We start from the raw sequence: 24430 nt of genomic DNA on the forward strand, positions 1-24430 counted from the left end.
GCCCCCAATCTCTGTGCTGGCATGATAAGAACCAAAAATAAATAATTTACCATAAAAGGTTTTAAATAATTAACCTCCACTGGCTCAAATTAAAGACTCTAGAAAAACATCAACACCAGAGGGAGATCCCACGGAGGAGTCTCTGAATACTAAACAGGTCTGGGGAGAGAAGCTCTGCAAATAACACCCCACTGGAGACACGCCATGAGGGGTGCCTTCCGAAGCCTCTCTAAATGCATTCTCAGCTTACCACTGTTCCCTCAACGGAAAGTTGTCAAACACCTTATGGGGGATATCGATAGGTTCCACACTGCTGCCATTGCTCGGTCTGTCAGAAGAGGAAACCAGGACCTTCTGGGCCATTTGGGCACCACTAGAATCATATGCGATCTGCAATCCCTGAGTTTCCTCCATAAGAGGAAATGCATACAGGAGGCACCCTGCCCACACCATTTACATCACAACCACCACCAGCCCCCCTGCACACCTGACTTGCTGCTCAGGAACCTGGTGCAGAACATAGGCAACTGGGCATTCTCTGGAGTGGCAAAGAGGTCCAGGTATGGAGAGCCAAACCTTGCTCCCCTCCTCTGAAAAATCTATGGCTAAAGAGATATCTCTTGGGGGTAGAGAAAACAGACGTTTTGGTAGTGGTTCCACCATCTGAAGCTTCACTCTGAACACCTGCCTTCTGGCCTGTGGCTTTTGGGGAATTGTCTGTGCCTGTTACCACGGTTAAGGATCTTGACTTCAAGATTTCATATTCCCTGTCCACTGAGGGGCAAGTTAGCCCTGTCTGTCAGAAGATCCATTTCGAATTCAAGATCCTTCATAAAATTCTGCCATTTCTCCCTACACATCTCCTTCCACCGGTTGTGGCTACCATTTTCTCTGGGACCTTGGATTATTGCAATTGTTTGTATCTCACTCAACCTGCTTACCTGGTTCATCATCTCCAAATTTTACAGAACACAGCTGCCAGAGTGGCCACTGGTTCTGGCTTCCATGTTTCGATCTTTCCAATTCTTAAGTCACTGCACTCGCTTTCTAAGTGTTTTGAATTTAAAGCACTTTGCATAGTCCATTGCGCTTTTTATGGCAGTGGGCCGGATTACCTACAGGAGAAATGTCGTCTTTATGTTCCTACCCGTTCTCTCAGATCTGCGACTGCTTCTTTGATTGCGGTTCCATGTGTTTCGCGATCACGCATCAGTGGTCGAGTCTTTTCAGTGGATGCTGCCCAGTTATGTAAAAGGCTCCCCCAACTTCTTCGTGCTACAGAGGATCATTTCGCATTTCAGCGGCTTTTGAAAACCTTTCTGTTTTGGGGTTTTTCTTTTTCCAGTTTTCTTTTTCTCCTTGGCTACTCCCTACATGTCCATTAGCAGCACCAAGATTCCCTTGTGGTGAATGCTGCGCTCTATACAATTGTATAACATAACAGGACGGAAACACCTGACTGACCAGTTGTCCATTCCCTTTATGAAAACTACCTTTAGGGACTCTAGGTGCAACTCTGCCCATTCCCCCAAGACCTTAGCCAACTTCTCCAGTGACCTCAACCGAGTGCCCCCTTGCCCGATGACATATGCTACTGCCATAGTATTGTCAATGGGAACAATAGCAAGTGGCCAAGCACCCAACTCAAAAACATCCCAGTACCCTGGAAATCACTGATAACTCTCCCCTGTTGAAGGAGTGTCTCTTCTGTTGCTCGGTCCACACTTCCAGATATCTGAACTCCCCAAGAGTTTCTTCCCACCCTTTGATGCTGGCATTGGAGGTAAGAATGATTAGAACTGACCGCGCCAGTGAGAAACCTTGCCACAGTTTGCCCATTTCCAGCCACCAATGAAAGTTGTCCTTTAGTGCCAGGCTCACTGGCAGAGGAGTCTCAAACGGCAAAGAGACTGGAGACCAATGCTGATGCAAATAGAGCGCCATTAGTCTGAGAGGCAACCTTTCAGCACCAGGAATAAATATATATGCCCTTAAGCCCAGACCGGCATCCTGACTGATGAAACCTCAAACCCAACCAATCCCTGCAACAAGTGCTGCAAATGCACTGCCCTGTTCCTTGGGAGTAAGAATCTCCCCGGGTCTGTTCTGAATTGGGCACCAATGAATGTCAGATCCTAAGAAGGCACATTAGTACCCGAGTAGCTCATTGGCTCTCGGCCGGGCCTTACCTGCCAGACAAGGCTCCGACGCTGCGGCGTCCCAGAGTTCTTTACTGCGAGCTGCCGCCATGGAAACGGAGAAGGGACTACGTGTAGACCCTCCTCCCTGATCCCTGTGGGCATTTTTTGTTTTATTTTCTCGAGTCGAGAAACAGTTGCTGCACCGTTAGAAATTGCTCTTAGTAACCCGGTACGACTTGCCAGGGTTCTAATGGCAATGTAACCCTCAAGGGGGGGGGGCATTACGGGTAGGGTAATGCCCCAGGTCTTCTTTAAAGCCCTTACTTCGGTCAGGCTTATAACTATGCCCCGAGGAGCGGGGGTATTACCGCTAGGGTAATGCCCCCGGGGACATAGAAGCCTGGGCAAAACGATGGCTTTAACGAAGCCATGGGGGCATTACCCTACCGTAATGCCCCCCTTCTTGGGTCATATTGCCTAAAGGTGAGACTTCCAACAGTTGATTAGGAACGCCAGGAGAGCAGTGGCATCAGGTGGATATTTCAATTGGAGGGGCGTAAATGTTTTATACAAATGCCTGCACGCGACTGAGTGTAGTGAGGGAGTATGAACGAACAATGGGGGGGGGGGGTTTGAGGGGTTCTCCACTGAGAAACTTTTCCAAATAATGCCTTAAAATGTTTCATTTTACATCACACATTATGTGAAAAATGTGATAATCAACCAGTTTACAGTCTGTTTTATAGGGTAGCACATGAAAAAATCCAATAGATGCCTGATCACCAACAGTACAGGGGGGCATTTTCCAGCACGTTTTTGATGCCTTTGCGCACAATATATGCTAACATTTTCCTAAAAACAAATGCTCATGCTGGCTGTACAACACTATGTGGCAGCCCTGCCAGTGTAAGATGACGGTGACATGTTCATGCTGGCTCGCCCAATAATGGCAATCATTTCCACTGTTAAAACCCACTCATGCTGTCTATGTCAATGTATGCCACTGTACAATGACATGCCAATGCTGGCTATGACAATGAATGCCAGTGCGCTCACGTTTAATTTCCCATAATTCCATGCTGCTGTAAGGAAATAAAACCATGCTGCCAGGCTAATAGGCCAGTATTACCACCTAATAACACACTCGTGTTTGCTTTTCTGTTAATGTCCATTCATGAACATTTGCAGCCATGCATCTTCCATCGTCAGAAAGGAGGACAGTGCATGCACTAACTTCAAATCATTTCAAAGGCATTAGAAGGAGTTGCCTTGTGCTAAAACCCTCCACAAGTGTCCATATGCAATTGGAGGAAAGTGCATGGGCTCATTTTCTTGGTTGAAGGAGAGAGCATTAGAGCAGTACTTTGCAAATTACATGAAAGAGAGAAACTAAATGTAAACATTGGATGCGAAATGTATGGCATATCCACATAACCAACGAAACATAATGATTTATTTATATAATGCTTACGCCTAAGGGCTGTACATAGAACACATTTACATACCTCATCACAACCGAGATTTGTACTCAATAAAGTGCCTCGGAAGGATGAAAGGCTGAGTTGACCTTGCTGGGATTCGAACCTGCGACCTGCAGATCACACATAGGTCACAGCAGTGCTCAACCCGCAGAACTATCTCACCAGACCCAGAATTGCCTACACCATAAGCCCTTTCTCGCTGAGGTGTTGTTTTCATTGGCCCCTTCATGCAATTCTATCACGTTGCATTCTGGAATTCAAAGCATAATTCTAAACTCCCCAGTGCACTGGTCACCAGCAGAGAGTATGTGGCGTTTATAAGGAAAGCATAGTTTATGCGCAAACATTGCAAGTGCTTACAAAAAGTTTGCTTACATGAATAAAATGATCACAGCAGAAAAAAGCGCGGGGACGGGAGAGTGACCCAATACCCTACTTGCTGTCCTTTGGATGTCACACGTCGAGGGAATATGTGGGTGGCTGGAGTCTGTCCGCTTCTTTCAGAGGGCCGACGCTTTCCCCCCTATGTGCTTTAAAAGAATTAAAAAACATATATTATACTGCCTTCACTTGAAGTAATATGGCTGGGAATCGAACTCAGGTCGCACAGCTGTGAGCCCAGACACAATCATAAGCCAACACTACAATCTGACTGTGACCTTCGAGAATGACTCGTATAGAAATGTTGCCACAGAGAGTATGTTTTGCTACAGATTTTTAAACCAAAAAGGTGCGCTCCTTTCACTTTAGGACGTGCTCATTCCCTATGACATCACTTACCAATGAGCTTGTATTCTGACATGGTCTGCAGCATTTCTATTTGTACAAAGTGCAGGCTAAGGCCCATATTCTCATCTTGGCGCAGTGAAGGTGCTAAACAGCACGATTCATTGCGCCAAAAGAGAACGCCCAGGCTCCACTGCTATTCTCAAGTGGGCCTGGGTGTCCTCGGAGAGCACAACAGTGATGTATGTGGATTGCGCCTGTTTGAAGGGGTTACTGGCGCAATCCAATCTCGGCAGCATTTTTGTAAAATAACAATATATTCGTTATTTTACAAAAATGCTGCCGAGAACGCAGTTCCTATACACCAAAGTGAGCAGCTTCAACATTGCAGGATGTTGAAGCTGCTTACTTTGGTGTATAGGAAAGTGTTCATATACACTCGTGTGGTGTATATGAACACTTTAATTTAAAGCGAGCAGCTTCAAGCTGCTCGCTTTGGTGTAAATGAAAGTGTTCATATACACTCGTACGGTGAATATGAACAATTTCATTTACACCAAAACCAGCAGCTTCAACGTTGCAGCAATGTTGAAGCTGCTTGCTTTGGTGTACATGAAAGTGTCCATATACAACACGGGCGTATGGACACTTCCATTTACACCAAACAAGGCTTCTTGTGGCACTCCTCCAGTTTAACGGCACCAAAAGGGTACCGCAAGTGTGCGCTAGTTTAGCGCACATATGAAGCTGGAGGAGTGCCACAAGAATAGGCTTCCAAAAAGCCAGTTTACGAATGTGCCGGTTGCTCGGTTGGTTTCCAACCCATCCTAGCAACCGCCACATGTATTCCGAAAGTGGCGTATTCCTTCCGACTTCAGAAGAATGCGCCAACTTCAGAATAGGTCTTAAGTATCGAAAAGGTTGTTAAGCATTTTAACGTCCTTTTCGGTACTTAACGCCTACATGAGAATAGAGCCCTAAGTGAGAACCATCAGATTGCTTCGAATTCCAAAATGCATTTTCTGAAAAATCATTTCGGAATTCGGAGCAATTATTCTTTCTAAACCAAATCCGCCTGCTCTTGCCCGATGCCTCTCTCCGAAATCAATAACCACAGTCCTGCACACCCGTTCCATACTCCACGCACATCATTCACATATATTGACACATGTGTTGTAAGGGAGTCCTGGAGTCGGACCTCCTGTGTGTGGTGTGTGCCCCCCCCACCCCAACATACAGAGACACAGGAGTCAGTGTATCACGTCCAGGCTCCATGCTCCCTCTGCCTAAGCACTCGTGATCTGCCCCATTTATTGTACGGCTGCATGCAACAGAGTTACATCACTCCGCCACGTGTGCAACTAAAAGGGGACACCACACTCCTCCTTTCTCATAACGAACAAAATAACAGTTTAACAAATAACCACTACCCACTCAAACATCTGGCAACCAACTTCAAACACTCCAATATAGCGGACACCTGCATGGTTCAGGGGTGCAGCACATAGTCACTGAGGTGACCAGGGCTCCCCTTCCCAGTTCGTTGAGGATACCTCCTGCCCGCTTCCCAGCTCGGACTCTGCTCACCTGCATCCATCGACTCTGGGGACCCTGGGGGCTGGCCGCCCCACCACCTTCATCCGGCTCTTCAGTGCAGTCTTGGCCCGGGGACACCCTAAGGCGCTTGCCTTCACCTACTTTCTTGAAAAAGCTGGCATTTCTGGTGACTATAGCTGTTCCATAGGAGGCCATCACCATCTACCCCTTCACAGTGACAATGTCCATAGGGATCGGTTCATAAGTTAGTGACAGTTTCCCTTGGGGACGCTGATTCTTTACAATTACTTCATCTCCGGGTGCTATCTTCTCCACTACCATCGACAAACCACCTACCAAACTGTCCAATAATGGATCCATCTCCACGATCTCTGGCAAAGATGTTCCTTGCCCCTCCAGGGGTACAGTTTAGCGATAAATTGGGGCAGCAAGATCCACAATGGGTTTTCCCATTCTGAGTGGCCATTATCCTCGATAGCTGAAATCGGAGGCAAACCCAGTGTAGGAGACATCTTAAACTCCCAGACTTAAACCCTGGTCTCCTGAGGTCCTATGCATCTCCAGAGAGAAGAAACCCGTACCATCAGCCATCGGTGGCCTTGTTCACCTAATTTCCTCCTTAGCTAGGTACTTGCCCATGTGGGTCTTCTGAGGTGCCAGGATCAACGGAAGAGGAAGACACAGATGGCTGCCATGAAGGAGCCAAAACACTCATCCTGTTGCCTGCCTTCTTCCTCTCTTGAGCCTCCTTTAACAACAGCCACAGAATTCTCTGCATCCTCCTCTAAGACTTAGAATACCGGCTTTTATGCTTCCTCTGCTTCACCAGAGCAGTATGAGAAAACTCATAGTCCACTGACTTCTCAGCAGAAGCTTCCACAGCATGTCTCTGTTTGCAGATCCTCTTTTTCCACACAGACTGCACCGTGCAGCAGGTACAGCACGCACCAACAAAGCCTAACTCAGTAGACCAACAGCTAGATTTCCACACTAACACACAACAGGTCACCAGCCATACTCCCACAATGTGGAGGCAGAAGCATACTGTTTAAAAAAGCAAACACCTAATCTCCCTATCCAGCTGCTGCTACAATGAGTGAAAGCAGCAGATGGTAAGGAGGGCCTACATTGTATTCAGGCAACACAAAAAACCCAGAAGGCCCCTAGTAAACTAGTTCCAGAATATAGGCTTTACATTGTGTTGTGCGCTGTCTGTACCAGTGGCGCAGTCCGTCCGGAAGACCTGCCTCATCAAAAGATTGAACACTATTAACTTCCAGGAACTCCGGGTAGGACCAACCTCCTCCACCCGGACCCCATCAAAAACTCACTTCCAAACATACCCCAGGCTAGAAATGACTCAATGTCCTGGGTCGACGTCCCAACCGCACAAACCAGCACCAGAATGTTTCCAGGGCTGATGAGCATATAATATAACTAAGCCTCCATCTGGCCCTCTCGCCTTGCAAGGGGCTCAGGAGAATCACCCAGCATGCTTTCAACATGCTGGTGACAGTACTGGCAGGGACACCTGACTGGTGTAGGGGCCCCCGCCACACCAGGTCCAGTGGGGGCTCCAGTGCAGCCCTCACCCATCAGGGTGAAAGCGGATGGGCTGGGCCGAATGCGACTCGCAGTGCGGGAGGAGGTGCTCCGCGCCCGGCTTCCTTGCACCTCATCATACAGGGGCCAGTTGGCTCTCCTAGCTTCCTGGTTCCTGTCTGCATGCCACATGGAGGAATTGGGTGCCTGTAGTGACACAGCAGACCAAAGCTTCAGTGGGGAACTGGTAAGAAAGCTTTTTTTATTTCTTTTGTAGGTATAAAGTGTAATATGTGTATTTTGCATGTGTGAGGTGCATGTCGGATGTATGTATATGGTATGGGCCAGTGACTGGTGGGTGAATTAGTATGAATGGAATAGTGTGTGTTTGAATGTTATGGTGGGTGTGTGCCTATGTGGAGGACGCAGTGCGAGTGCATGTGAGAGAAGGTGTATGAGTGAGTGACTGGTGGGTGAATGGGTATGAATGTGATTATGTGTGTGTGTGAATGTTCTGGGTGGGTGGGTACCTGTGTGGGGAATGAAATTTAAATGAATGAGAGAGAATGTGTATTGGTGAGTGTCTAGTGGGTGAATGAGTATGAATGTGAGAGAAGTTGTATGGGTGAGTGACTGGTGGGTGAATGGGTACGAATGTGATTATGTGGGTGTTTGAATGTTCTGGGTTGGTGATTAGCCATGTGCAGGATGCAGGTGGGTGGGTGCCCGCAAGGAGAATGCAGCTTGAGTGAATGTGAGAGAATGCATATAGGTGAGTGACTGGTGGGTGAATCGGTATGAATGCGATTGTGTGTGTGAATAATATTCTGGGTGAGTGGGCGCTTTTGTGGAAAATGCTTTGTGAGTGGATATGAGAGAAGGTTATAGGTGAGTGACTGGTGGATGAAAGAGTATGAATGTGATTGTGCATGTGTGTGGGTATGTTCTGGGTGAGTGCCTGTGTGTAGCATGTAGTGTGAGAGAACATGTATGGGTGAGTGATTGGTGGGTCAAAGGGGATGAATGTGATTATGTGCATGTGTAAGACTCTGGAAGGCCGTGGATCACAGGGGCATTTTGGACATGTCCTTATGTGACATCACATGTTTTACTGGCATTTTCGGGCAAAGCCTCCTTCATGTGTGTTATTACGTGGCTAGACTGGCATTTTGGTGCAGATAGTCTAGCCATTGCTTTCTATGGCATGACATTTTTTTCTCGGTATCTAGGATAAAGCAAGCATGATAAGTGGTATTACATTGCTAGAATGGCATTTTGGTGTAGCCAGCCTAGCTATTTCTTACTGTGACATGACTTTTTTCTGACCATCTATGATGAAGCAAGCGTGTTAAGTGTTTTTACGTGCTTACACTGGCCTACATTGGAACCAGTTTGTACATGCTCTCTTATTTTGGCATGGCACTCTTAATGGTCAATTCAACAGGTGTATGTTCTTACATAGGGGTACTAGCATATATTGGCAGAGCCAGCTTTGACATGTTTTTTAATAGTATCATTACTGGCATTATGCACAAACGAAAATGAGTATGTTCTCATATGGGAATACTGGCATATATTGGTGGAGCCACCGCGGAAATGTATGGGCACAGCCAGCATGAAAACATTTTTTATACTGGCATAACACCATGGAAATGTATGTGCACAGCCAGCATGAAAACATTTTTTATACTGGCATACATTGAGGGGTAAGGCATTTAAATGCATTCGGAAATGCTCCTGTGCACCGTTGGTGACTTGTATCTATTGGACTTTCTCATGAGTTACCCTACAAAACTGATTGCAAACTGTCTGGCCTTGTACCCAAATTTTCACAGAAAGTGTGCTATAAAATGCAAAATGTTAACATATTATTCAAAAAAATTCTTGGGGGTGTTGTTATTAGTTCGGACCCCCTCACTACGCTCAATACTTGTGGCAAATATTTACACCCTCCTATAAAACAACTCACATCCACCATTGGTGGCTGGCATATTTGGGGACTTGGCACCGCCCTCTTCTTTCTACTCTCGGTGAAACATTTATGCTTTGATGAAAAAGCATATTTATATCTTTCACCTGGAGTAGTGCGTGCCCCTGCAGCGGCATAATCATCATGGACTTTGTGCTCTCCTGGTGATACAGGGCGGCTAGAGTGTGGCCTGTCCCCTGCTTTGTTAAGGAGTTAGAGGGGTCGGGGGCCCTCAGCATGGTTTACAGGAGGGGGGGGCATGTTGTGGTACGACACTGAGGCACCCCACCATTAGCCATCAAAGCCCAAGCAGCTAAAGGATCACCGCAGAAATGTAACCAAGGATTGTGGGTGGGAGGAGACTTACCTTCAGGAGGGAGGAGCATAGCAAGGTAATTGTAAAACATTGATCCTGGCCATGAAGGCTGATGCAGTACAATTGAAGTACTGGGACGTCGAACAGGTACGTGATAACGGGCACACAATATATTCAGTGTTGCCGGCGGCTTTATCTCTAATTTAATTTGATCGGTGTAGGGTTGTGGGATAATTTCATTGATCACCCTTAATTAGGTTTCCACAACATGTACAGCTGAGGCAAAGATATGTTCCTTTTCTTGGGGCCGCTAGATGGCGCTGTGTATCCTCCACTCTTAATCCCCGTGCTCTCATGAGGTCATTGAAGAGGTTGTGTAACTTTAGTTGAACACAAGGATATGGGTTTGCTATAAGTGACTGATGCCTTCTGCTAGTTGCAACAATGGCGAATGACGATTAATAAATGCATTCAGTAATTGTATTGCTTGGTCCGCACGCGGATACACAATGGGTCATTTTAATTATTATTATTATTATTATTATTATTATTATTATTATTATATTTTGTGTCATTGAGTCTGAACGCAGATTTGCTGAACTTTCAAAGCAAAAATGTGAGTGTTTGAGAAATGTGTGGTGTTACTTCAAATGTCAACCATGGTGTCTAGATAATTGACATTTCTGGTCATTGGCTAAACGTGAAGTATATGGTCGGGTGTATATTAATAAAGGATTGAAAGAATGATGCCTCCTGACAAAAATATGAATGCCTGCGACATATTAAAAGGACACCTTCAAAAAAGGGCCCATTTTTAAACCTCCCTTTCTTCCAATGCAAAGGCATCCGGTATTCACTCCATTAATACATTTGCTAATTCTGGCGTACATCCAGAACCCATCGAGGCTATAGTTATAGTAAAGATTTACCTGTAAAAATTAAGAATCCAGAATGTATACCGTCAGCTTCCTTCCTGAGCAATGCGGCTTGAACCCGCGCGCTCTCCTTATCATGTGGGATGTTGGGATAGAGCCCTGTAGTGATAATCATGCTGTCTTCCAGTGATCCCACCATGCCATTTTCTTAATGACACCTGTAGTGCCCTCAAGGTTAAAGCAACCTGTTGCCAGAGCAGTTTTTAGACCACTTGGTGCCCATGGCAAAAACACAAAAATGCGCCACCCCCTTTCGCCCTATTACTGGCACACGTCACCCCCAAACTACACAAATGTGTCGCATGACAAATCCCCTCCCCGATATCAATAAATCATTGATATATAAACAAAGCTGGTTTCATTACATTGCAATTGAAGTACTTTACAGAAGGAATCTAATGTGAAAACAGTGCTGTTGCTGCCCAAGTAAATGGTTCTTCTGTCACTTGCTCTTAGGGAAGGCCTTGCCTGAATGCAGTTTCAAACTTTCCGTACTGGCACACTGTGGTGTGACCAGCCTGCCGGGGTCTGAGGGCCCACTGGCACTGTGTTGCAGGCGTTCTGTTCACACCACCTCACTTGTATTTCGCAAGGGGCAATACTAGACTAACCATCTGAATTATTTTCTGATAGAAGGTTATCATTCCAAGATGGGCAGTCTGGCACGCTCCTATTGTACTCTTTCAAAGTACCTCTATGAGAGTGGGAAAGGAGACAAATAACACCAATGAGTGTTCTTGTCTGCTTTGCATTAAGTCACAGAGCATTTCAGAATTATATCAGAGATCTCTATATTTGATAAACAAGTCTGTGCTAAAAGGATTGTATGTGTGTTGCAATTAAGGGGTGCAATTAGACAAGAATTTCGGGGCGGGGCTAACCCTTCAAATTTTGGGAGCGGTGCTAACTTAAGAGTTTGTGGAAGTTTTTTTGTGTTGGTGTTGTATTCTTGACTTCAGAAGCATGCACTCAGAAATTGGGGCCCTCTCATCTGCCCTCATCCCCAGTGTGAGGACTGGTTCTGGCTTCTGCCTAGACCCTGCGACCCCCACCTTAGCTGCGAGAGGGGCTCTCTCCCTCTTTTGATAAGGCTAGTGTACATTACATTACTCTATCAGGACCCATTGTAACTTATACTGTCATCATGTATCTATATAGCGCAATCACCAAAGCCCCGTCCATAATTTTTATATACAATGAATCAAACCGAAATTGGCACTCATTTGATAACCTAAGAAGGTTGGAAGTCTGGGTTGTCCTTACTGAGATTCCAATCTGTGACTTACAGATCACTCAGTGGCAAGTTCTTGACCCGATGAGCTATCTTACCGGCTTGCTTAACTGTACTGTCATAGCTAGACCCTCAGTAAGGCAGAGCCATTAACAGAAGGGAAGCCAGAAGGCATGTCATTTAATACCGGAAGCATTGATACATCAAACATTCTCCGGGGTGAGACAGGGGGTTTAAACTATACCTCTTAGCACCCTCTTGAAAATAGGTGCTGCAGTAACACAAGCCGCAGCCAGACCACCTCAACTACAAATGCCCTGTCCAGATCAGCTGTTCTTTTTTGTATATATTCACAGGAATGGGGCACCTTGTTAAGATCCGTTTGTGAAACGCTTTAAAACAAGAGAACCCTGCCATGACTAGTCTTGCAAATGTCAGCGGATACCCCAGAGAAGCACTACCAAGCCGTTCACAGGAGAGCCACTGAGTTTAGGGTTGTCTACTTGGGCGTTCCTGAAGCCTGACAGGTCATCAATGTTTCTAATCAACAGAGGAAGATCATTCAACAAAGCAACGACTTGAAAAGGAGCGAGCGCCCCCATTCCATAGCATTTCCTTCGCCCAGGCCTTTAACCTGGGTCTCTGGGCCGTTACCATCTGTTCCAGCCCTTGGAATGGGTGCTTAATGTCACATTGTTGCACTTAATAAATATTTTCACTACTAAGCAACTTTAGAACCTCCCGCATTATACAGTAGCCTTTCCTAACATGTGCAATCCCTCTTGAGTCATACCGTTTCACTTCCCTAGGTTGCACGACCTCTTGGGTCATGCACCTCCCTTTCTCTATGCTGTGTTGCCTATTTGCTCATTCTATTCATTTCTGGAATATTTTTGATAGACTGTAAGAGTATGTGGCATCTGACATGATTTTCCTCTTTGTGGCCCGTAGGTGGACTGCCTGTGAGCGTTGTCCTGCTGCTGATGTCCAGCGCCCTCCTTCTAAGTTTCCACTTTTGAGCGTCCACCGGGAGGCTACCGGGTTGTATTTCCATGGAGAACACAATGGATCAATTTTTAATCATGAACCGGATTTTTCCTGGGATGGTCCATCTGGATGCCACTGAGGAGCTGCCTTGCAGAACTGTTTGTGTGTCTCAGAATTGTATCTATTGTACGAAGAGAATGAACTTCGATGCATCCTAAAATGTGTTGACACAGTAGGGTTGAACACTTTTCCTAAAGCGAGCACTGGTAACTTTACAGACTTTCACCCTAAGCATATCAAAATTGGTTGCAGGAATTAAAACCGGTCTTTGCTATTATACAAGAAGAGACTGTCTTCACATTCCAGGCAGAAATGTTTCCTATACAATAATACATTTACACTCGTGTACTGTTCATTTCGAATACATGAAATCCCAGTGTGTGAGGATCCCATCCCGAATTTGGGAACTGGATTGGCATGAGGAGTTTAAGCAAATGTTGCACAAATCTGTCATCGTGAATTTTGCAGTCAATTTCTTCGTCTTCCATTATGAAAAGCTGGAGGGATGTAGCTGCTCTGGGCGGGAACATGGCGGCACTATCGGCTGCCATATGGGCATATGCCCCATACATAACAAACACAAAGTGTCCCAAGGATCCAAAGGCGACATGTAAGTGGACGGGAGACACTTATCAGGTGACAGTTTTACCGAAGGGAGCCAATGAAGGGCGCTAAATCACCACAAGTCATGCCCGACCAAGAGAAAACACCAATATCTTATCAGTTCATTTTGCGATGTATAGTTTATTGCGTGCTTGGACTTGTGTGAAGCTGCTATTTAGCATTAATGCGGAAATCGATCGTAGACGTCATCTGCTTCTCCACTATCAATCGGTGGATGTTTATGGTGGTGCATTCTTAGCTATGACTAATATTTAGTTGCGAGGTCAGTGCACCTGCTTCTGTAATCAGCCCAAACCCACTGCGTTGCTGTCACACAGCCCTCACTGCACGCATTCTCCATTCCTAACTCCAGACAGCGTTGATTCCGCCCCAATGGGACTATTCTGCCTTGCTGAATGATGCCTTCCATAAACCGCACACTTGCAAAGTACTCCTTCAATTCCTGAAAATGGCAAATAAACACATTGCAAAATGAACGACAAGGAATGGTTTCCTTTGTTCCCTTGGCAGCGTGTAGCCCAGTTTTCTTTGTGCCCCGTGTTTTTTTTTTTATGATAGATGCTCCTTTGCATCTCCAGGCCAGCAATGCACCTTAAAGTGCTAAGGGACTTGTTATGATGTTGGCAGTAGCAGTAGAATCAAGCAGTACTTTTATTTCAAAATCTGCCTGTTTTTACTGCCCACCTGATTATGGGCCAGGCGGTATTTACAGCGTGTGGTATTCCTAGGAATACTGCAGGCAGAAACGACTGCCTGATCATGAGGTCTTACTCCAATGTTTTCATCCACGCTAACGTTTTTTCGTGTAGGTGAACAGATGAGCTATCACATTCCTTTAACTTAAGGAACACATATTTGTCTTGGCACCCAGGGGTGTTGCTAGATCTGGAAAAGATCTGGGGCCATGCTAATGTTGGGACTGTCTAGCCCTTTGGTTGGAGCCCCTGGTCTTCTATCCAGGGCTACGAGTTGGGGGTAGATCTCTCTCCGCGGCAGGGGCCTCCCTCTGGAACAGCCTTCCTGCCTCCCTTAAACTTGAGCAGAACCATCTCCGGTTCCGGAAACACCTCAAAACCTTCCTCTTTGCTTCTGCTTTCTCTCCCCCTCTCCCCTGCTAATTCTTGACTGAAACTGCACTGAATCTGCAACTGGGCCACTCTCACCGATCTCGGTCCTTGGCCCAGCCACTCTCCACTTGCACTGGCAACCCCTGCACTGCGGGACTGTTCTCTGTATCCCTACAGCCCCCTTCCCAGCACTTGTTCTGCACTTACCTTGCACTTGCCACTAGCTGGCCATTTTATTTATTATTCTACTTGCCCTGTACTGCACTTTTCCCGCCTCCCTTTCCCCTTGCACTTTTCCCTTCCCTCTACCCATGCACTTGCGCGATCTGAATGACCCCTGGCCTAGTAGGATCGTTGTCTGTCTTCCCTCTGTTCCCCCTCCCTTGCCTCGTCACGCCTTGAAACACTTGTGTATAGGCGCGTTACAAATGCCATATCATATCATAAGACCTGAGGCTAAAGCCCACTCAGCCCGCCCCTAGTAACACCTCTGGACTGGCACCTCAAAAGCCAGTGAAGGAGTGGACATTTTAGATGCACACCTTCTCACACCCTTTGTTGTGTAATGCAGACAACGTCAATCAGGACACTTCCCTGCATTAATTTGCACTAGCTGTACTCTTGTCTCTTGTAATGGTCTGGCACACTATCTTGGATGGTATCTCTCTCTCTGTCTCTCTCTCTCTCTCTCGCTCTCTCTCTCGCTCGCTCTCTCACTCGCTCTCTCACTCTCTCTCGCTCTCTCTCTCGCTCTCTCTCTCTCTCCCCCACCCCTCTCTTTCCCTGTCTCACTCTAAGCCTCTCTGGGATGAGAGTCATTCATTTTGTCAGGTGCTCAGTTGATTAGAGCAGCATCACCAGAGGAGAAACTCAGATATCTTGAGGTCAGAGCTGCGTTTTTATGGTTAAAAATAGAATGAGAACAGCAGCAACTGACATCTCTTGGATATATACATTGTTAACGTGTGTCCTTGAAGAATGTCGTCATTTTGCACATGGGGGGGGGGGGGGTGCGAGAGATGCAGGTAGGCTCTGACGGGGGTGCTGGGGTTCTGACAGACATATTAAGGTGTGTGTGCGTGTGTGTGTACACATTTAAAAGAGGGGTGCATGGATCTCATGGTAAGAATGTATGTGCATGCATCCCAGGAACAAATTAACAGACTTCCATCAATAATTACATACATCGGATTGAACATTAGCGGTGTGGTCCACTACTGTACATAAGCAATATTTGTCAACAAAAGAGTTTGAAATGGATCATATACCTTTTTAAAAAAAAATACTTACTGCACATTTTTTAGAACATACTACCTGCACATTTAAAAATATAATCTGCATTGTTACTACTATGTTGGTATTTAATTTAATTTATTCAACAAACATTTATTAAGCGCACAAAAGCCTTAGGCATCAATGCGTTGTTAGAACCAGTTACACTGCATTATGATCAGGAAGGAGCATAGATATGCAAGAGTCAAGTGCATACTGTGAGAAACCTGAGGGTATTCTCACTCCTATTCCCCATGGATCCTCTGCGCAGGTGGCCAGGGAAATGCCATCGCTTTTGGATCCTGACCCTGGGGGTGGACAGTCAAAGGAGGATCGCCTGGGTGGTGGAGGCTCCTTGGGGACTGAGAGTGGGGGGCCCTTAGGCAACACATGGTATCCCCCTTTTCCTAAAAACAACCCACCCAATCCTTCTCCAACCTTTATGCGTTATTGTAAACCAGCTTCCCTTATTTTGTCTCAGTCATGCCATTCTAATACTGGGACGAGGAAGAGATGACTAGGAGGCATACACACCAAGATACAAACACATCACTCTAGTACTGAGACGAGGAAGGAATACCACTACAAAGATTAGGCATGTCACACTAATAAGCCTAATAATAGTCAGGCAATTGACAGAGAGGACTCACACCTGCAGCTCATTCACACACTACAGGTGTATAAAAGGTGGGAAGTCAAAAGAGTACAGAGAGGAAGGCGAGACACTGCTGTGAGCAATTGGATGCAGAGCTGCCATGCAATGAGGGTTGGACTACCAGCGACTGCAGAGGCTGGCGGTCAGAACTGGGATGGCGTGAGAACAGGAGTTCTCTGCCCTAACTGCAAGGCAAGAGAAGGCAGCATGCTGAGGGGCCTGCCTTTTAATGAAGAGACAGAGTGCTAATTCCCCCATGGTGCTGTGAGAGCGCAGGAGTTTCTCAGGGGCAGAAGGGGAAACTCTGGAAGCAACCGAGTTGAAGCAAGTCCAGCACGGTATTCAAGAAGCTTGCAAAGGAAGTCAATGAGTTTCATAGACCAGGAAAACTGGTGTGAAATTGACCGTGAGCGCTGTGAATGAACAGGTGATTGTGCAAGTACACAATGTAGCGGAGTGATCGCGTGGGTATGAAAGAAGCGGAACACGTTCTCAAAAGTCTCAGTCTGAACTGTTTAAGGAACTAACAATCATGTGAAGTGTCAAAAGTGACCACGCACCTTGAAACACAGAAGGGTGCAGTCCTGAAAGGTTCCAACTTGCAAAATAGACATTTCAGTGGTGTAAATGAAAATAAATCTTTATCGCTCAACCTTATTAAACCTATTTTGAACATTGAACTGAATTAAAATAAAGCAGATGGCTCTTCTAAATACTGGATTGAATATAGATCAACCAACAGACAGTGAAAACCAGAAAATGGAAATCTTTTGAGCCTATTAAAACTGTGAATTATTTTGAACTTTTGGAAGGGAACCCCAATACCTCTACTGTGAATTATTTTGAACTTGGGGAAGGGAGCCCCAGTGCTTCTGTTGTGAACTGCCTTTCAAAGGGAGAAGGAACCCTGGGTCCTTATTCAAACTATTTTCTCTTTTGTCTGTGAAGGATAATGTTGAGACTGTGTTACAAAACTACTTTACACTGGGGGAAGCGACAGAACGTTGGGTTAAGCACTGTTTTCCTTTGGTTGCTAATATCCATACACATTGTAAAAGTTAGTTGTGGGGGCAAGTATAGGTTTTGGACACAGACAGATTCTTCAGTTGAACTATTTGAACTTTTTGACTTGGACGTTCTTTAGTTTTTGTTAGGTAGGAAAATCCCACCTTAGATTAGGGCAAGTTACGCCTTTTTCCATCCTGACATTTCAGTTAATCAAAAGTGTTTACTTTGAGATTTGAATCTGGTGTCTGTGCCCTTCTTCATGATGCCTTTACATTACGTATGCAAGAGTCTGGTGCCTTAGGTGAATATCCAGGTTTTCAATGCCTTTCTGAAAGCCTAGTGGGATTGGTCCACTCTTAGATGTGTTGGGAGAGAGTTTCATTGGTAAGCTGTCACCGACAGGAAGCTTGCATGGGATAGGTAAGGCGTTAATAGTTGGACAAACATTTGTGAGTGATTGATAACGTTTTAGAAATAATTCTTTCCTTGACTGGCAGCCAATGAATGTTTCTTCTTGCTTCTTGTGCTCTCTTTTAGGAATGTTGAGAGCCGCTCAGATAGAATTGTTCTGGATCACATGAAGTTTGTGGATGTTGGCATTGATGTGCCAGCAAAGACGGCATTGCAATAATCTAACCTGGCTCCAATGATGACTCTAGCAATGGTCAGACAACTGTTTGGGGCTAGGATTGGTCTGGCAGCATGAATTAACTTTGTGGTGTAGGCGGCTGAAGTTGCAATGGCGTTGAGTTGACTTGTCAGTGAGAGTGTAGAGTCAAGGAATATTGCTGCATTGCTCGTATGTCTCCAGGAGGAGCAGGAGCCCTCCCATACTGCAGGAGCAGTCTCCGCCGCCTTGGAGGAGTCCCTGGGGCATCATCCAGGCTAAAGGTAGGCCCTGGGGCTTATTCTGCTTCCCTTCACTGATTGCAGCCTCACCCTGCGGACCCCCGAGAAAATCGCAAATCCACTGCACAATTCATCTAATGTGCGCCTGATGCCCTAACTAGTCTTCACCTTGTTCCTTCATTAAGAATTGATTTTCAATTTGCTCTTTTTTTGCTGGCCTCCATTGCTTACCACAAGGACCAGGCATTCTAAAATGGCCACTCTGTACAACATGCATTCAACGTTGTCCTAACTTCCTCCTTCCACCACAACACAACGTGATTGGCCAAGCAGCCTTATTTGTGAGCCTATCCCGCGCCGGCAGGCGAACGCCGGCCCACCTGAAAAGGCACACCGTCTAAGGCACACACCCTGTCGGGAGCCTACAGAGCGCAGTGCCTAGACCGCTGTATCGCTGTCGCCCTTCACCCATCTATGGGACTTCCAATCTCCATCTAGTAAGCACCCTGTCTTCCAGCATCGCTGACTTGGCTCATGCCCCCTTCTCGTTCCAATTTGCAGCCAGCACTACTACAATCTACCACAATCAGCTTCCACCTGCATCCTTAAGTTAACATGTATTGAGCCCCGATCTATCAACGCTCGATACTTGTTGTAACCGTGACTCTATACCCTTCATGCTTTATTTTGATCTCCAGGAGCCCTTATGCATGCATCACATGAATCGCGTACGTTTGCACTGTATTGACCTGGCACCAGCCTATTAGCCTATCACCTAATATACTTTGTGCTACGCTCCACATGGTCTTTCGTCCTTTGGCTCAGCCACCGTGTTCGTCTAACTCTCCCTAAGACCTCCCCCACTCCACACCACAAGGACCTTAATTCGGCATTGCTATTGCTTGTTGCAGCAATTGCATTCCTTGAACTGCATAACCTGCACATCTCGCTGCAGCACTATTACTATTACTCCTATAATTTTTCGTTTTGCACAACTGTTAAATGTACTGCCTGTTCTGCTTACGTATTACTGTTTCACATGTCTCTAAACTAACCTATACCATATGTAGTAGTAGCCTCTTATAGCGGCCACCAGATTAGCATATCTTCTGAACTACATGGCTTACTCCCAACACTGCCTCAGAGAGATTCTCAATACTGCCCAGCTGCAATACACTCAACAGAACCTTGCTAGCCTAGGTCTCTCCACTTACCCCCCACCCTCTCACAACTGCTCAGCCTTGTGCCCACAATCACCATGCCAGACCCCCAACCCATACCTGAACTCGCCAGCCCTCTGGTTATAATATTTTGCATCCAAACCTACACCAAACCAACCTTGCACCACACCCATCAGAAATCAGAGACCAGGCTCCAGATTCTGCCATAAAACTTACTGTTCACACTCACACACTAACAGCAAACCATCATCTTACCAAGACTCCCTTACTAATGCGACCTCCTTCAGTGACACCACGATTTTCGTTTACAACACCAGCCCAATTATCCCTGACAATAGCCATACCAGCTCCAAAACCCCATCAATCAAAGGTGCCCTAATTAATGCTAGATCCCTCCTACCACACGCTCTTGACATTGCCGACTTCATTACAACTGAAGACCTTGACTTCCTTGCCATTACGGAAACATGGCTCCATGTGGCATCTGGCCCTGCACTGTCCTTGGCTATATCAGAAAACTATGCCATCATTAGATGTGACAGGAGCACTAAACAATCTAAAGGTGGCGGCATTGCCATAATCTTCAAAAGCTCCCTTGGGCTCAGACCTATTCCGCACCCACTGATCCCCTCTGCTGAACTAGTATCAGTCAAATTACCCATTTCGCCTAACCATACTGCCTCAATGCACCTTATCTACAGGCCACCAGGACCTATTTCTTCCTTCGCCGAGGATATTTCCACTATCCTTGCTGCTAACACAAAGCCCAACTCACAAACTATACTACTTGGATATTTTAATCTCGGCCTCCAAGACCCAAATGATTCCATGGCCAGTGACCGAGCCAATTCCTTAATGGATCTAGGTTTCACTCATCACATCCAGGAACCTACTCACATCAAGGGGAGAACTCTTAACTGGCTTGCAGACTTGAATTGCACAATTAACTTGTCGTCAGTTACACCGCGCATATGGTCGGATCATCACAAAATAATCTTCACCATCAAAGCCACCCTCGTGCTAAAACAAACATAGCGCCTGCCATTCTCACTCGCAACAAGAAGGACATTACTAATGAGAAATTGCTCCCTTTAATCCTCCCCCTTCTCAATAATGTTTAATCTTCCAGCTCTAACCCTACAGTCCTAGTGGACACCTCTAACTTTACTATCCTAATAGCTCTAAACGCAATAGCCCCATTAAAATTGCGTAAACCAAAACCGCGTCCACATTTGAATTTGTGGTTTGCACCTTATCTCAGAGACCTACGCAAAGCAAAAAGAAATGCATAGGCGCATTGGAAAAGCATCCCACCTAGCGCCAATAAAAGATCCTTGATTACTGCATTGTCTAACTACAAAGAAGCCATATTCCTTGCCAAAAAAGATGCCTACAACAAACGTATCTTGTTGGCTGAATCCAACACCAAAGAGCTCTTTAAGATTCTTAAAGAACTTGAGTCTCCCATAGCCCCAATAGACCGCTGCATCATAGATTCCTCCTGGTGCACCAACATCCAGAAAGCACTCCTTGATAAAATGTCTACATTTCAAACCAAAATGAACATTAAAAAATGTAGTTTAGTCCCAGACCCAGAACTCAACTCTCCTTCTTACAACACTTCAAAATCACCATATCTTGCCAAAACATTTAGTTTCTCACCCCTTTCCACATGGGAAGTAGAACACCTTATCAAAAAGCTAATACTCTCCAATTGTCAAGGTGACTCCTGCCCAGCACTATCAAGGAGGCTGCCCATGACCTTGCTCCCTTCATCGCTACCTTCATAAACGCTTCCTTTAAATCTGGGATTGTCCATGACAACCTCAAGGATGATTGGGTGATCCCCTTATTCAAAAAACCTACCCTTGATCCTAGTAACACTGCTAACTACAGACGCATTACCACAGTGGCCTTTCTCTTAAAATTTTTGGATAGGGCAGCCTATTTACAAATTCAGGCGTACCTTGAATCTAACAAACTACTAGGCCTCCGTCAATCGGGCTTCCGTTCTAGACACGGAACAGAAACTGCCCTTATTGACCTAAAAACCCAAATTGAGGATTTAAAAGATAAAGGCTAGCTGGCCATACTTCTACTGCTTGACCTATCGGCAGCTTTCGATTTGGTCAACCACCAAATTGTGTGCCAATGTCTTAAAACAGCTGCCCACTTCTCAGACAAAGCCACCTCCTGGATCAGATCCTTCCTGGCAAACAGAACCATGCGTGTCTTTTCACCGTCCGCTTCTGCTGAACCGTCTCCAGTCCTGTGTGGGGTCCCACAAGGGTCTTGTGTCTCCCTGACACTATATAATGTATTTTCAAAGCCCCTCTTCAACATTCTCGACTATCTTGGTGTCACCTATACCAATTATGCAGATGACACCCAGCTACTCATCCCTCTCACTGGCGACCATGCTATTGACTCTAAAGCACTTAACGATGTCTACTCTGTCATCCAGGCCTGGATTGCGCATCATGGACTGTGTCTAAATGATGAAAAAACCGAGTTGCTCATCTTAGGCTCCCATATTAGACCTCACCTTCAAATCCTTCATTATTGACGGAAACACCATTAAGGTCTCGAATGATACAAAAACACTAGGTATTTACCTCGATTCCACCATGTCTCTCACAAGACAAACCAATGCTGTGGTATCAGCATCGGCCTACACTTGCAAGCTTATAACAGCAAGTAGACCTTTCCTAACGGCCCCTAACTTTATTATCCTCGCTAGAACCATTGTGATGGCTAAAATTGACTATTGTAATGCCCTTTATTTAGGGACCGGCCAAAGAAACATCAACAAGCTCCAGGTCACCCAGAACAATCCAATGAGGGCAGCTCTCAACATCCCTAGGAAACTTCATATCTCTGACACACAACGTAGTCTACACTGGCTCTCTGTTGCCTCAAGAATATCACTTAAAACTCTTGCTTTGACTCACAAATCCCAAGCTAACCAAACACCCATCTATCTTGCTAACCGCTTCACTGCCCATACTCCTAACAGACCCTTAAGATCTCCTCAAGTCCACTCACTGTCAATACCCAGATTTAAGCTCCAGAAGGCAGGGGGTTCGAGCTTCCCAGTCCTTGACGCCAAACTCTGGAATACATTACCTACTACACTCAGAGCTGAACCTTCTTATTAAGTGTTTAAGAATAAAGTCAAATCTTGGCTCACTGAGCAGGACCACGCTGCTTCACGCACGTAAACTTTCCACACTTCTACAACCATCTCTTTCTTCTGTCAAGATAATTCTCATTGATATAAATGTATGTACTTTCTGCTGCACCTTGTCACTGATGTAAAATACTGTTAATATATGTACCTTTCCTTGTAACCAACTGCACTGTTTCTTAAGAAATGCACCCAGATGCCTCCGGGCCAAATGCGCAATACAAATAAAACAAATACAAATACAAATCCGCCTAGGGTCTTTACTGATGCAGAGAGAAGAATCCGAAGACCATCAATGCTGAAGTTGGAATATTGGCAGTCAAGTTTTTTTATTACAGATGGAGGTCCAACCAACAGGATCTATGTCTTTTCCTCATTTAGACAGAGGCCATTCGCTGCCATCCATGCTTGGATAGACAGGTAGATTGTGTTGAGGGGGTGAGAGTCTTCTATGTAATTGCTGGTAAGGGGTAGAAGAATGTGCGTATAATCAGCGTATTTGGTGTAGGAGATGCCGATGGAGTCCGGAAGATCACAGAAGGGTTTGGTGAATATATTGTATAGTGTAGGGGGACACAGGACCCTTTGTCAAAATAGAAAGTATATTGTGCCTCCTATTGTAATAAATATATTTAATATTGCCCTACGCCAAGCTGCTTGAACGTCGCTTGCGAAAGAAATCTGTGTTGCAAGGTCCTGACCTTAAATCCATGTAGGCCGCCATTTTAGGTCAAACCGCCATTTTAGGATTTGTTGTGTGGAAGTCACCCTGTGAGCTAAAATGGTGGACAATGTCATTGCAGAATACAACATGGCCGTCTTGACCTCTGTACATAGCTAATGGGTAATTTGCCTGCAGGCCACTTGATGAATAAAGTACTTTGTATGTCCCTTTGTAACCCGTGTTCGGTGTATTTCCTTTTGGGGTACTCAGCCTCGATATTCTTTTTCTGTTTTCACAGTTGGCGCCCGAATAGGGACCCTCAAGATTGATGCCGGATTGTTGAAGGTTGACACACGCTATCGGACCGGGATCGGACGGTGTGACATAAAGGGGCCCCTGGATGAGACACGACACCTCAGCAGCGCTGCATGACCCGATCCCTGGATGATTAGCTTGTGGTCTGAGACGGCATCTTGACGAGGGTCCACTTATCGTGGCGGGCAGATTTGCCGAAATCACCATACACGAGGTAAGATTAGCTAGGTAAGATTCTTAGAAGTACCAATCGGTCCTCCTTAGGTTTGGTCAGGTGAGTCGTGACCCGATTCTTAATTTAACACTGACAATTTGAATTTTGGCGCATTGTATCTGCAGACACAATTATCGACCAGGTAACACCAAGAATTTGAGATATGCCTGGGAAATTGTCTACCTGCTTTAGGGCATTATTCCGCAGTGATAGACAATCTTTGGAATTTAGCCGTCCCGCACCACAGGAGGGGTCGCCGGCATGTACTATGTACTGTAAGTACGACATTGGAAGTATAGTATTTAATGATATTTGGCACAGACAAACCAGACATGCCTCCGAACTTCAGTGGCCAATCAATGGTAGCTTTGAGATCCCTCGCATTAAATATTAGGAGTCAGTCTTGTTAAAAAAAAAGGCTAGACTTGCAGCATTTGATGTTTTGCAGA

At 45.7% G+C, this 24430-nt stretch overlaps 1 protein-coding gene across 1 annotated transcript in view; it reads left to right on the plus strand.

Moving 5' to 3' along the window:
- Positions 1-14045, plus strand: part of MELTF (melanotransferrin) — a 421114-nt gene extending 407069 nt beyond the window's left edge. Inside the window, exon 16 of the mRNA XM_069618617.1 lies at positions 12850-14045. Within this exon, the coding sequence (XP_069474718.1) occupies positions 12850-12917 (68 nt within the window). The 3' untranslated portion in view covers positions 12918-14045. The remainder of the gene's footprint in view (positions 1-12849) is intronic.
- Positions 14046-24430: the final 10385 nt, after the last annotated feature.

Source organism: Ambystoma mexicanum, chromosome 10, assembly GCF_040938575.1.
Source record: "Ambystoma mexicanum isolate Mex_15411 chromosome 10, UKY_AmexF1_1, whole genome shotgun sequence".
In the NCBI taxonomy this organism is placed as follows: domain Eukaryota; kingdom Metazoa; phylum Chordata; class Amphibia; order Caudata; family Ambystomatidae; genus Ambystoma; species Ambystoma mexicanum.